Source organism: Xyrauchen texanus, chromosome 27 (genome assembly GCF_025860055.1).
Source record: "Xyrauchen texanus isolate HMW12.3.18 chromosome 27, RBS_HiC_50CHRs, whole genome shotgun sequence".
NCBI classification, from domain to species: Eukaryota; Metazoa; Chordata; class Actinopteri; order Cypriniformes; family Catostomidae; genus Xyrauchen; species Xyrauchen texanus.
In genome coordinates, this window is record NC_068302.1 from 36296467 (window position 1) to 36309728 (window position 13262).

At 34.4% G+C, this 13262-nt stretch overlaps 1 protein-coding gene across 7 annotated transcripts in view; it reads left to right on the top strand.

Moving 5' to 3' along the window:
- The window catches only part of LOC127620585 (tyrosine-protein phosphatase non-receptor type 18-like), a 31456-nt gene extending 22519 nt beyond the window's left edge, over positions 1 to 8937 (top strand). For 2 of the 7 annotated variants that reach the window (XM_052093750.1, XM_052093752.1), the window contains 5 exons: positions 8 to 315; positions 3194 to 3225; positions 3764 to 3797; positions 4527 to 4625; positions 6004 to 7284. In XM_052093750.1, coding sequence (XP_051949710.1) covers positions 8 to 315; positions 3194 to 3225; positions 3764 to 3797; positions 4527 to 4625; positions 6004 to 6077 — 547 coding nt within the window. In that variant the 3' untranslated portion in view covers positions 6078 to 7284. Of the gene's footprint in view, positions 1 to 7; positions 316 to 3193; positions 3226 to 3763; positions 3798 to 4526; positions 4626 to 6003; positions 7285 to 8748 lie in introns of those variants that run through there. The other 5 variants (XR_007967756.1, XR_007967755.1, XR_007967757.1 and 2 more) reach the window with 5 other exon arrangements.
- The last annotated feature ends 4325 nt before the right edge of the window (positions 8938 to 13262 follow it).

The following is a 13262-nucleotide window of genomic DNA, read 5'->3' on the forward strand; positions in this document are numbered from 1 at the left end:
CTTACAGAAATCCCCCTTTCAAGCCCCGGCTTTCTCATACTCTTCCTCAGACCAGAATGAACGACACTTACGCCATAGTCAACAAGCCCAAGCTGCCCACCTCCACCCCCCCTTCAGTAACTGTTCATCACTATGACAATGCTAATTTAGAGCGAACCAACAACAATGCTCTCTACAGCACAGTCAAACCTAAAAACAGACCTGGATCTTGTATTCCCCCTTCACTCACACCTGTGTATAATAGAGCAACAGCCAATCAGAGTGGAGGGGTGGATCCTAAAGGGGCAGACTATGAAGGTTATGAGATATTGCCAGGTAAGAGATTAATTGAATTGCTTTGTTTTTATTAAACATTACTTTTGTAGTAGACATGGCAATCCTTGTATAATTATCATATATGCCGATTTTATGCCCTCATAATAATATGGTAAATTTGTACTTTTAAATATTCATTTGGCACAGTAGACAGTTAAAGACCCCATGAAATCGCTTGACAAGTGAAGTTTTCTTACCTGTGTTGATGTACAGTATTTTCTATTCTAACATGAAGTTAGGGAAGGACATATTTAAGGGCGTGTCTGTTTTTTAAATAGCCATTTGGCTTTAGTTTGCATCAATTTAAACTTTGCATTTTTCTCTATTTGTTTGTAGATTAATTAAGAGTGGAAAGCGATTAAAAATTCATAGGCAAAAAGGTGATTGAGAAAGAATGGATGAATAATATTTATTTATTGGCATGTTAGGCCAGCCCTGAGAATTCAGCACTGGTTGAAAGTGTCTGTACGTTCTCGTGGTCAGGGTTGGGAGGGTTACTTTTGAAATGTATTCCACTACAGATTACAGAATACATGCTGTAAATTGTCATTTGTAACGTATTCCGTTAGAATTCTCAAGGTCATTAATGTATTCTAAATACTTTGGATTACTTCTTCAGCACTGGTAGATTTTTTCACTTGTTTTGACTATAAAAACTCTTGCAGTACAGTAAGACAAAAATTGAATTTTCTTGATAAAAAAACGGAACGTGCCTGGTAACACGTGCATGTTAAATGGCTAGAAATAGCATTTTAGCTTAGCGTAAAGCTGACAGTTTACACAAGGTTTATTTCTATTTCTTCTGCTCCAAACTTACTTCAAACTTACTTCTCCGTTTGCTCGTATGAATGGAACACATCATAAGAAAGTGTTTCACCACTGTTCAAATGCACTTTGGATCGTATCAGTTATATGTATAAATGTTTTCCATCTGAAAGGACTAAATATTAAATGACACAAATGACAATAAAATGCAAAGTAATCTCTTCAGTAATCAAACTACTTTTTGAATGTAACTGTATTCTATTTACCAATGATTTAAACTGTTACTGTAGTGGAATACAATTACTTATATTTTGTATTTTAAATATGTAATCCTGTTACATGTATTCTGTTACTCCCCAACCCTGCTCGTGGTCAACAGAGTGTTCTTTGAAAAGCTAGAGCACTTGACTGTGCGCAAGACGTAAATGCACATTACCATTATATATTCATGCAAATTTTAACCTAAAATCCTGATGCTGAAACAAATGATTTAATACCAATGTTATTTGGCAACAGCTTATTTCCTCTTTTGATTGTTTTCAATCACAGTTTTTTTCTCTCAGAATTGTGAAAACTGAGAAACGTGCTGAATTGAAAATGAATCAGAATAGACAAAAATGCAAACTCATGACTTAAAGGAAGAAATAAGTTTGTCTCGTGATCATTTATGAAAGAATGGGAACTTTTTTGTTGTTCTGTGGAGAGGAGGCTAAAGTGAGGGTTATTGTCAGGAAACTTCTGCTTACAGTTTTTACTGTCCTCTAATGACTGTCCTTTTTGAGTTCTTCTCGTTAATGTCAAATTACCAGAATATTCAGAGCCATTTAGTTTGGTGTTTATCTTTTAAAACAACATGCTTTTTAAGCTCAAATTACCATATCTCTCAGGGAATTGAAATACATCTTAAGTGTCCTTAAAGGTGAAGTGTCATTTCCGTGCCACTAACTTCCCCAAAACTCTCACCATTGGTTGTGCCATTGTTGCTGTGTCAAGCTGGTCATAATGTTTTGAAAGCACCACAAAAGTCTTCAGGAAGTCAGCCTACAAATGGCTTTATTACAAATGCCACATTAAAGGAATAGTTCACCTAAAAATAAATGTTCTCATCTCACATAATTTACTTACCCACACTTTCTATCTTCTGCTGAACATTAACAAAGGTTTTTAGAAGAATATCTCAGCTCTGTAGGTTCATAAAATACAAGTGAATGTTTATCGAAAGTTTGAATCACCAAAAAGCACATAAAGACAGCATAAAAGTAATCCATAAGATTTGAGTGAATTAAAGTCATGTCTTCAGAAGCAATATGATAGGTGTGAGTGAGAAACAGTTTCCTGTTTAAGTATTGTTTACAACAGATTCTCCTCTCTGCCCAGTAGGTGGCGATATGTACAAAGAATGTTAATCACCAAAAAAACAAAATAAAAACAAGAAGAACATGAAAGTACAGATCTATAGTAAAAGAAATGTTAATATTGACCAGTTTCTCACTTCTGAAGATATGGATTTAACCACTGGAGTCATATAGATTACTTTTATACCACCTTTACATACTTTTGGAGCTTCCAAGTTCTGGCCACCATTCACTTGCATTGAGATATTCTTCTAAAAATCTTTGTATGTGTTCATCAGAAGAAAGTTGTAAACATATTGGATGGCATGAATAAATGATGACAATTTTCATTTTTGGGTGAACTATTCCTTTAAGCGAAGATATGAGAAAGTAAAAAAAAAATTTAGTATGTCAAAACCACCAAAAATGACATTGAAAAAGTCACATCATTTCACACATTTACTAGGTTGATTCCTCCGAAAAGTGTAAACTGTGACTCAGTGGCACTGATAAAACATTATTTATTTGAGCATCCCAACAGGACAACATTGGCTAAATCAGATTGGGTGGAACTATCTGTTAATTCGACCAATGGAAGACAGGGGGAATGTTTGAAGATAGTCATTATTTTTGTAGTTTTGCAAGTTTGGTAATGGTAGTGGTGCAGAAATTACACAGTTCACCTTTAAATGTCAATATTTACATACAAGAAACATTTTATGAAAATTAAAACTTTAATAAAAATTTGAGTAAAACTTTGTTTTGTTTTGTTTTCTCAGGGCAGTTGAGGTCATTGAATCGAGACACACAGGTAACTGCCCTCTTGGTAATAAGATACTTGCCATACGTTTTTGCAGATATTTGATTGGCAGATAGTGGTTTAGTTTTGTTTTACATGCTAACAGGTTAGACTTCAAATTAAAGTGCTCTTATATTTAATCTGAAAAAGGTTTGGCCCCTCTCGAAGTTTTATTTGGATAATTTTACCCTTGAAAAAAGTAATTAAGTTCTTCACTCTTACATGATGCACTTATATGCTTTTATCGGTCTATAATTTTTGTTTGCACATTTGTATATGTGTCAAGTTTCTCGCTTGTTTGCGTTTCACATCAACGCTCTCTCTTTGTGTGATATGAGACTTCTAGCTGAGTTCTCACTCACTGAGTTAACAAGCCTTTGCACACTGCACTTCAGATTAAAAATAACTTGACTGACTGAATGTAACCAGAGAATTTGGGGCTTATTTGTTTTTGACTGATATACATAGTCGTTGGTTTAACCCTGATGCTTATAGGTTTAGATTTGCAAAGAATATAATTAAATTAAATTACGTTTGTTTTTTTTCTCAGCCAAAAACTCACCTTTTAAGAACCACGAGTAAACGTAAGTGCTTCATTTACATCGTTTGATTAAAGCTGAAGAAATGTTTTCAGTGTTTTTTCAAAACTATCACTTAAAATGCAACTGAAAATTCTGTCATTATTTATTCACCTTCATGTCATTTCAAACTCTTATGACCTTCTTTATTACATGGAACACACAACAAAACAAAACAAAAAACATATTTTAGCATTTCAATTTCATAACAAAATTGTTCAATCAATTGAACTGAGTAATTAAAAAAAATATTAATAAAACTTAATAAGATTACTCAGTTCAATTTGATGGAATTTTGTTATGAAATTGAAATGCGTAAATCTTAAAATGTTTTTTAGTGTATCATAAAAGTGGTCCAAACGACTGTGCTATATTCCAAGTCTTCTGAAGCCATACAATAGTTTTGTGTGTGAAACAGGCTGATATTCACATCATTCAATTTTTTGCAAAAACCTTTTTACTCCACAAACTAAAGATGTTTATGTCAAAATGTATAAATGTACTTATAATGTACTAACTGTATAAATGTATTCAAATTCGGGGTCGTAAAGGGTGACGTCTGTGTTGTTGATGGGATAGGAGTCATTCTCTTCTTTGGAGACTCTTTATCGAACACATTAGTGTGAAATGGTATCAAACAGTCAACAAGAAGTGTTAGATCACAGTCTCATATTCACTCTCTCTCACAAACATCTCTCTGTTTGTTAACATCATCTAACTATATTTTTCCTGCAGCTGAAATACACACAAGCCAGTCCTCTATAGATGATGATTATGAATATGTGTCAAACCCGATCAAGGACACCAGCAGCCTGTTTGCTCCTGGCAGTCTAGGTGTGTTACCCCATATAAATGCTAAATCATAATGATTTAGGTCTTGATTAGTTAAAGTAATTGCATGAATGGGTTATTCATGAGTTTTTGGACAAATTAGTATTCTTCTAGTTATGGGCTAGCATTTGTGTTGCCAAATGCACTTTTTAGTACATTACATTTAGTCTCACGAAAAACTTCTTTTCTTTTGTTCCCAATCATTTCACCTGTAACTGAGTAAAATTTTGTGTTGATACAACAAATCAATTAAAACCTTATAGCATTACAAAACATGTTATCCTAGTGTCCAAAAACGCCTTCAAGTGTCAAAAAGCCTCTCCAAACAAATGCAAATAATTGTACATAAGAACTAATTACACATGCAAATACAACAATGACTAAATGAATGCTATCCAGAGCCTGCAGGCATGAGTAACGAGATATCATTCAGTTCCATTCTGTGTCATTTGAGTCATCTTTGAGTCTGTGTCATGTATTTGGCGCCATCTCCTGGTGGCCATATGTAATTAGATTAAGGATCCTCTCTGCCCTTATTTGGATGACTTCCATACTGGTTGCAGGGATCTGAATCCTTATATGATTGGTTTAGCATACCATGAAAACTTACTACATCATTTCCAATGAATTTATCAGACCCAGGATAGCTAACGTGTCATTACCAGATTGGACATTATGTGCTGTGTGCACATTGTGCCTCTTGTGGATTATCTAATACTCTATGCATCTGATTACGTTGTGTGTGGGCTTGTTTTAAAGATAATAATTTCCTCTAAGTAACTCTATGTGATATTTTATGTTCTGTTTATTTTGTAAGTGAGAAAATAAACAGTGAATTTCTAATCGAAAAAACGGCATAAATGCAACACCTGTCTGCATGTAACATGTATGCCAAAGACATATACTTAGCTTTTATTCGCTATCTGAAATTTGTCTGCAAATTTCAAAGCTCTTGTTCAGTTTTGGTTATAATGCCTTCATGCATTGTAAAGTAGAGCTTCTAATCTTTAAAATCATACCTGTTTTGTGTTGGTCAAGACTGTAGTTATTAATGTTTTGATAATATTTCTTTTTTTCGGTGGGCCCATTCGAGTTTAAAGCTCATTTATGACTTGGGCTAGTAAGCAACAACCTAGCTACACCCTAGAAGACCCTAGTAATGTCCTTGCAACTAGCAACCATATAGCAATGCCCTGGCATCAGCACATCATCATGGTGGCAAGTTTTGTGTTAGAAAATGTGCAAATCTAGTTTACCTGAATATGATCCTAATCCAAGATCAATCTAAATCTAAATTATTTCTCTATTTGACCTATGCGCTGGTGTCATGTGTTTATGTGACTGTAAAGAGATTTGTAAAATTGTTTGTCTTGCAATTCAGGTTTTAACTGTCGTGTAAAGAAACCCAAAGGCCCACGAGATCCACCGGCCGAATGGAGCCGAGCAGAAAGATGAAACAGCGACAGGTTTCCACCTGATCTTGTAGAGATGCACCTATTTTTACACTGGTAATTTGTTTATTCATTTTCTTTGCACTGGGTTTTGGATGTCTTGCCTCTAAAATATATACAGTATGAATATACACCACAAATTATGTTTGTTTTCTGTGTTTTTGTTAATTTAATTGTTTTATTTACTGTTGGAATGTATAATTGACTCAATTTATTAGAGTGTATATTTCTTGATTATTGATTTTTGCAATGCAAATAGTTTACGTGTGAATGCTTGTGTGAGAATTTAAAGGTGTTTGTTTCATTTTTTGTATTATTATTATTTTTTTACTTTTTTTTGTCTTTTTCAAAATTACTATCTAAGCAACGAATAGGCGTCATTAGGGTTGCAACGGTATGAGATTTTCACAGTATGATAACCGTCTCAGAAAATATCACGGTTTCACGGTATCACATATACGGTATTACACAATTACTATTATCAGTGAAAATGGAAGGATTATTTTATTTATATATTTATTTTTGAGCAAACACTTTATTATAATTGAATCTTGAAACAATTTATTTTATTGAAGTGTGTATAAAAAAGTCTCCCTTTTGAAAGTAAAATTAATTGAAAAAATAAGAAATCTAACAGAATTATAATAATAAATTGAATTATAAACATGATAAAAAATAGCATGTAACTATAACATGTTATATAACTAAAGCATGTTAGTTTATATGTTAAATGAACTACTAAATGAAAAATAATATCAGCTGTGTGAGCTTTTAAAGTAATGTCCGATGATTATTAACAGTTAACATGTACTGTAGGTGTGCGACAGCACAGGCAGACTGGTCCTCTCTGTACATTTAACTCACTTGTTCTCAACTTGTTTTGCTTCAGGACGCAGATTTTACATTGGACATCAAGTGTCGACCTGCTATAGATTAAACATAACCTGTATTTAATGAATCCTAATTTCCTTTTGTAGATTTTCCAGTACAAGGACATGCATCAAGTGTCATTATTTTTGTTGTTGATGTCAACGTTTGACTTTCATCACACAACTGAATAACACAGGCTGCATAACTATGATTGATTACTGCAAGAGTTAGATTAACATACAGGTGCGAAGGGACTTCAACATTTCTAAATTGCACAAATAATAAATACATATACATATTTGTCTCTGGCTTGCTTTTGCTCGCATGTCAATGATGCTGAGATCTACTTTTATATATATATATATATATATATATATATATATATATATATATATATATATAATTATATATATATCATTATATTTATATTATATATTTATATTTTAATCACTGAGGTTTACATGCAAAATTAGTAGCACCAAACATCACAAGCAGCCTCAAGAATGGACACAGAGTAGCCGTTTAACACATTTCCTTGAGCAGAATATTGCACTACAGATCGCTACATTTGTTCAAAGGGGAAAACGAGAGACTGAAATAGTGCACTCGCGTGCAAGTATTACATTAGGCGGAAAATTTCCAATTTGCGCAAGTATAAATCTCGAACTGGGGTGTTACGTCTCTTATCTGGCAACCCATAGCATGTTAAACGCTTGTGGAGATGCTTTGCATCCCAATGCAAGTTAACCGAAATATTCAAAAAATGCTTTTACAATAAATGAGCCGTGGGCCACAATAAACCATGTGGAGGGCCTGATCCAGCCCGCGGGCCATAAATTGCCCATGTCTGCTTTAGCTGTTTGCGATCATTAAATCTGCCTCGGCAGTCCTAAATAGTCTATCACTTGGGCGGCCGCAAAATATCTTCAATGGGAGAACCATGGCATTGTTCTTTCCCTGCTGTCCACAACCCAGTCCGTATAGACCAGTTGAGAAACACTGCTTTAACTCACACACTCATGTCAGACGGTCTGACATGAGTGTGTGAGTTGAAGCAGTGTTTCTGACTCAGACCGCCTCGCTTCTCTCTGACATTTTCTCTGCTGCATGTGTGTTTGTGTGTGTGATGCAAGTTGACGAGCCTGACAGACAAGGAGGAAAGGAGATGCGCACGCACGTGCATGTGAGATTCTCCATCCGGTTGCATTTTTTTTCTCAATACCGTAGATAATAAGCAAATGTACATGGTATGATAACAGTCAATTTTCAAACCGTGGTATACCATAAAACCGGTATACTGCTGCAACCCTAGGTCTCATTGTCATCTAAATGTACACCATTATTTGTTCAAAAATATTCATCTGATGTCAGAAAGTTCCTGAAGTACGGATAGTGAAGTCATTTTACAGTTTATTTTCATTTTAAGCAAACATTTAATTTCAAACATCAAGGAAATTTGAGTTCTCAATGTATGACTCTTAAATTAAAATGTGATACGATGTGAAATCTGTTGTTGAGATATAATGTTATTGCCAGTAGAGGGCAGTGTTGAGGTTTAATTTCCCTTTTTGGACTGGACATATTACTCATTATTTAAAATAAAGTTATTTAGAAGCAATGTAATGTGTATGCATATTTATTGATGCCACATCTTGTGACTTTTATTTATGAATTTATATTAAGCCATAACAAAACATTGTATCACAGTTCTAAAGTCAGTGTAGATGATCTGTATAAACACTTGCATTCATCATGGACAAAACTATAAAGATTGCCCTTTAAACTTTGGTGCTTTTTTATTTCAGTCATGAAAATCAATGGAATCTTAAGTTGTGTTTAAAGCAGAGAGCACATATTCCCAGATGCTCTGTCAACTGGCAGCGTTCCTGGATGCATGTCTTTCATGATGAATCATTCTTGCAGTATAACAGCAGAATTATGCAGAAATGCTGTGCATTGCTCTCTTCTGCTGTTTACACTATATTAAACATATATCACCTGGTTAAGACTTATTGCTTTTTTTGTGGCCACAGCAAATATGAAACACACATAGATGATATGATAATGGAAGTGTTTCTTATGCTTTTAAGTATGGTATGGATATTTTAATGGGGAAAAAAGTCATATGGGTTTGGAACAACATGAGAGGGTGTGTAAATTATAAAAAAAAAAATATTTTGTGGTGAACTATACATTTAATTGTACTGAAATAGGCGTATCTTTAAGCAAAATATAAATAATTGATCATTTTGGTGTGATATATATGACCCAGCATGTTTTTGACAGGTTTTGTTTATTTACTCTAAAAGAGCTGGCAAAAAAAAAAAAAAACCCAAACATGATTAATATATCAAAATGGCCCTCTGGATGTGTTTTAAGTCTGAGGGAGTTTTTCTCTGAAGGAGATGCAGTCAACAAAGAATCCATTTAAAGGCATGCAGTGAAAGTTACGTCAAACACAAACTCAAGATCTGCAATAACTCCTGAGAACTAAGTGTGTGTGTGGGTTGGTTGGTTGGTCTCCTCTAAGCTCCTCTGGCTGGGTAATCCCATTCAGCACATGCTAATGTGAAACTTGTATCTAATGACCTTCTGCCATGGCTTTTCAACCCCAGCCTTGAACAAACTCATAGCTACATCTCACCCATAGAGACTCACTCTCTCCAAGAAAGCCCACACAGTGGCACACAAGCATGCTAGCACACACACTCTTGATCTTACCATAAAATCTCTCTTATCCACACCATCGCTCAGATTGGGTGTAATTTTATGGTTTAAGTGAACTATTATTGTGATTTACAGTCATGGTCTTTGGCTCCACCTCAATTTGCATACTATCTGTTCTATATAGTGTGCGAAATTAGGATTAGTGCATTCTAATTTAGTGGCGTCTAATCTTTTGGAGGCGCTAAAGTGAATCAATGAATTATTTATGTAAACTAGTTAATTTACATAAACTGTCGGCAAAAATCTGACTCACTAAAATCAATAGCTGCGTTCCCACTATCAGGCCAAATGTGGGCGTGCTAGTGCTTGCCAGGGCCAGTTGCGTTCCCACTGTAACTTCCGGGGCTCCATTGTGACTCCTCTGGGCTTTCTCTGGGCCAATGCCCTTGATTGAGGCGGGTTCAATGTCGCAGGCAGAGTTTCGCCGAAATTGTCAGGACATGTATCCGGTGCACAACGGTACAGGATGGGAATTTTTTTTATTTGGGCACAGTAAAAATCCATTAAAGTGAACAATGGACAAAGCGGTGCCCAAAGAAATGACTTTCCATGGTTCGGTGAACTCTTTGGTATTCCTCAACCTCACTCTTATAAATAGTGTAACACACAAACACACACACACACACACACACACACACACACACACACACAAAGCCAAAATTGCTAAATACAATTTGTTTAATGGTATCAAAAGTGTATAGGGTCATTAGAGACCCTAGGTGTGTTAGAGTGTAATTTCTTTTTTCACTTCCTTAAATTATATTTTTATGATTATTTCAAGTTTACTATCACAGGATATCTACTGTATTTCTTTGTTTTTTTACAAGAGAAATTAGCCCTATATTCATACAAATACTATATTCATACAAATACTATATCATGTTGATTTTCGGTGCAACAGTAAATGATCAACATTGGTGAATTATCATTATTTCTTAAGCATGTACCAGAGGTGGGTAGTAACGTGCTGCATTTACTCAGTTACATTTACTTGATTAACTTTTTGGAAATAATTAACTTTTATGAGTATAATTAAAGCTGGGTACTTTTCACTCTTACTCAAGTAAATTTCGAATGGAAAAAAAAAAACCTTTTACTTCATTACAATAGGCAATCTTCCTGTTGTTACATTACTGGTTTTAATTGAATACGTGTAAATAAATATGTATTTTATTGAGATTTTTGAAAGGGACTTTTACAACAGCAGAACTTTACAGCTGCGCTCTGTCAATGGAGTCGAGTCCACCACTGCAGCAGCAGGAAGCGCGCTAAATAAACACTTTCTTCGCTCCACACCATGAAAAACAGTAGTTTCATCATCCCGTGACATTTTACACCAAGACAAGCGGATATTTCAAGATTAGTCTCATGTTCAGGGTGATTCTGTAACTATGGGCTCTTATGACCTCAGTTTATAGGTGTACACTTTTATATCAGTGTTGCAATATATCAGTTCCAAAATCCATGTAAACATCTGCGTTAAGTGTGAATGTTTTATGCTTTGCGGATCTGCGTGCATGACTTCTGGAGCGCGAGCTGACAGTATGTCTGCGCATGCACAGCATTTCTGCGTTTGACAGATGCGGCGCGTTTTTCTCATGGACAACCGAGCTCTTAAATAAACCCAAAACGCTTCCAAATACAGAGATAAGTTGCAGTTTTCCCATGAGTGTACAGAACTAATGATCTAAAGTCTTTCAACATTGAAAATACTGTAACTACACTGATCTAAGAATCCATACAGGACTTTAAAAAGCAAAGGGACTTTTGAAATAGTGACAGTAGGCGTTAATAAAGCATGATCTTGTTTCGTTTTATTCATATAATTGGGCCTGTGGGACTGGTTTCCAAACTTCTCTTCGAATTGACAGATTCGTCCAAATCTGACAAGTGTACTTAAAGTGATAGTTCAACCATAAATTAATGTTCTGTCATAATTTCCCACCCTCATGTTGTTCCAAACCTATGTGACTTTGTGTATTTTGTCGAACCCAAAAAATATATTTGACATAATGTTAGAGACTGACAGTCTCAGTCACCATTCCCTTTAAAATATGGAGGAAAATACAAACATGCAGAGACAGTAAATGGGGACTATAAGTCTATCATTCTGTCTGACATCTCTTTAATTGTGTTGCATTGAAGAAAGTCATATGATTTGAAACAACATGAGGGTGTATGATGACAAATTCCATTAATAAAAAATTATTATTATTATTATTATTCTGTATTACATGTTAAATCCATTATCGTCCATTATGTTTTTTGTGGAAGTAACTAGTTACTTGCTACTTGAGTATTCTTTTAATTGGATACTTTCTTACTCACTCAAAAAAAATATTTTAGCCTATTTCCAAGATGTATCAATTTCAATTGAATAACAAATTTCCATCTAATTGAATTGCCTAATCTTTAACAAAATAAAATGCATAAATCTTACAAAATGAAAGTTTTATTAATTACATTTTCTTCAAGACTATTCAATTCATTTAGATGGAAATTACCCAAACACGTAATCAAGTAATGTTTTACATGAATACTTTTACTTCAATTTGAGTATCAGTTTTTTGAAAATAATTGTACTTTTACTTGAGTAAATATTTTGGGTACCCACTTCTGTCATGGACACATATGTAATCAATTAAAAAAATACATTTTATTTCTTATTCAAAGTGGCACTGTTGTTTCAGTGACTTGACTTGATTTATATTCGACATTACTATTTTATGGAGAAACAACATGGAAGAAAACTATTGCAAGTGTAACACATAAACAGAAATATATTTGATTCTATTAATTTCTAATTGTCTTGAAAATATTTAGTAAATTTTCAATATCTGTGCATTTTGTAAATCCATTTGTGATAGATATGCAGTATAAGTGTCGGTCCGCTAAAGACCCAAATATGAAAGAGTGTTTGGTGAACTTCCCAAGTATTTAAGGGTTAAAAAGAGAAGATTTACATACTACATTCTAAATCATAAAGTTCTCAACGACATCTGCTGAATGTCCTTTTGACATCTGAAAGGAAACCTCTTATAGATGAGCAAATGAGCAAATTATCTTAATAATACGTCTACCAGATGTAAACACACACATCAAATAGACGTCTGGGTGATATACGTGTGCTATCAGGGTATTAACCAACCTGATTTCACGAGAATTTGTGACAATAGTACGAGGTGGCAAATTCGTACCAATTCAAGTTAATTCATTTGAAAATGTATGAGTTATACACCCACCAATGAGAGACGCTTCCCTGGTGTCCTTGTAGTTCCGTGTTAATCCAAAACTTTGTTTCCGTAAATTTAACTCCTAACACGATCCCTAAACCTTACCATATATTGTAACACCGTACCCTACGCAAAGGAGAAACATAACCATGATATTAATGTTAAAAGGTCTAAAGTGTAATGTGGAAGAAAGCGACACTTCCGGGTTCCTAGCATGTGTTCGTGAAGCGTTTGTGATTGGTTAATGTAGTCATACGTTTTTGTACGTATTGGTACAAATTCGACACCTTGTAGTATTGTGACGAATTCTGATGAGACTATGTTGGTAGTAGCTTGTAGAGTAGCTAACTACTTTTTAA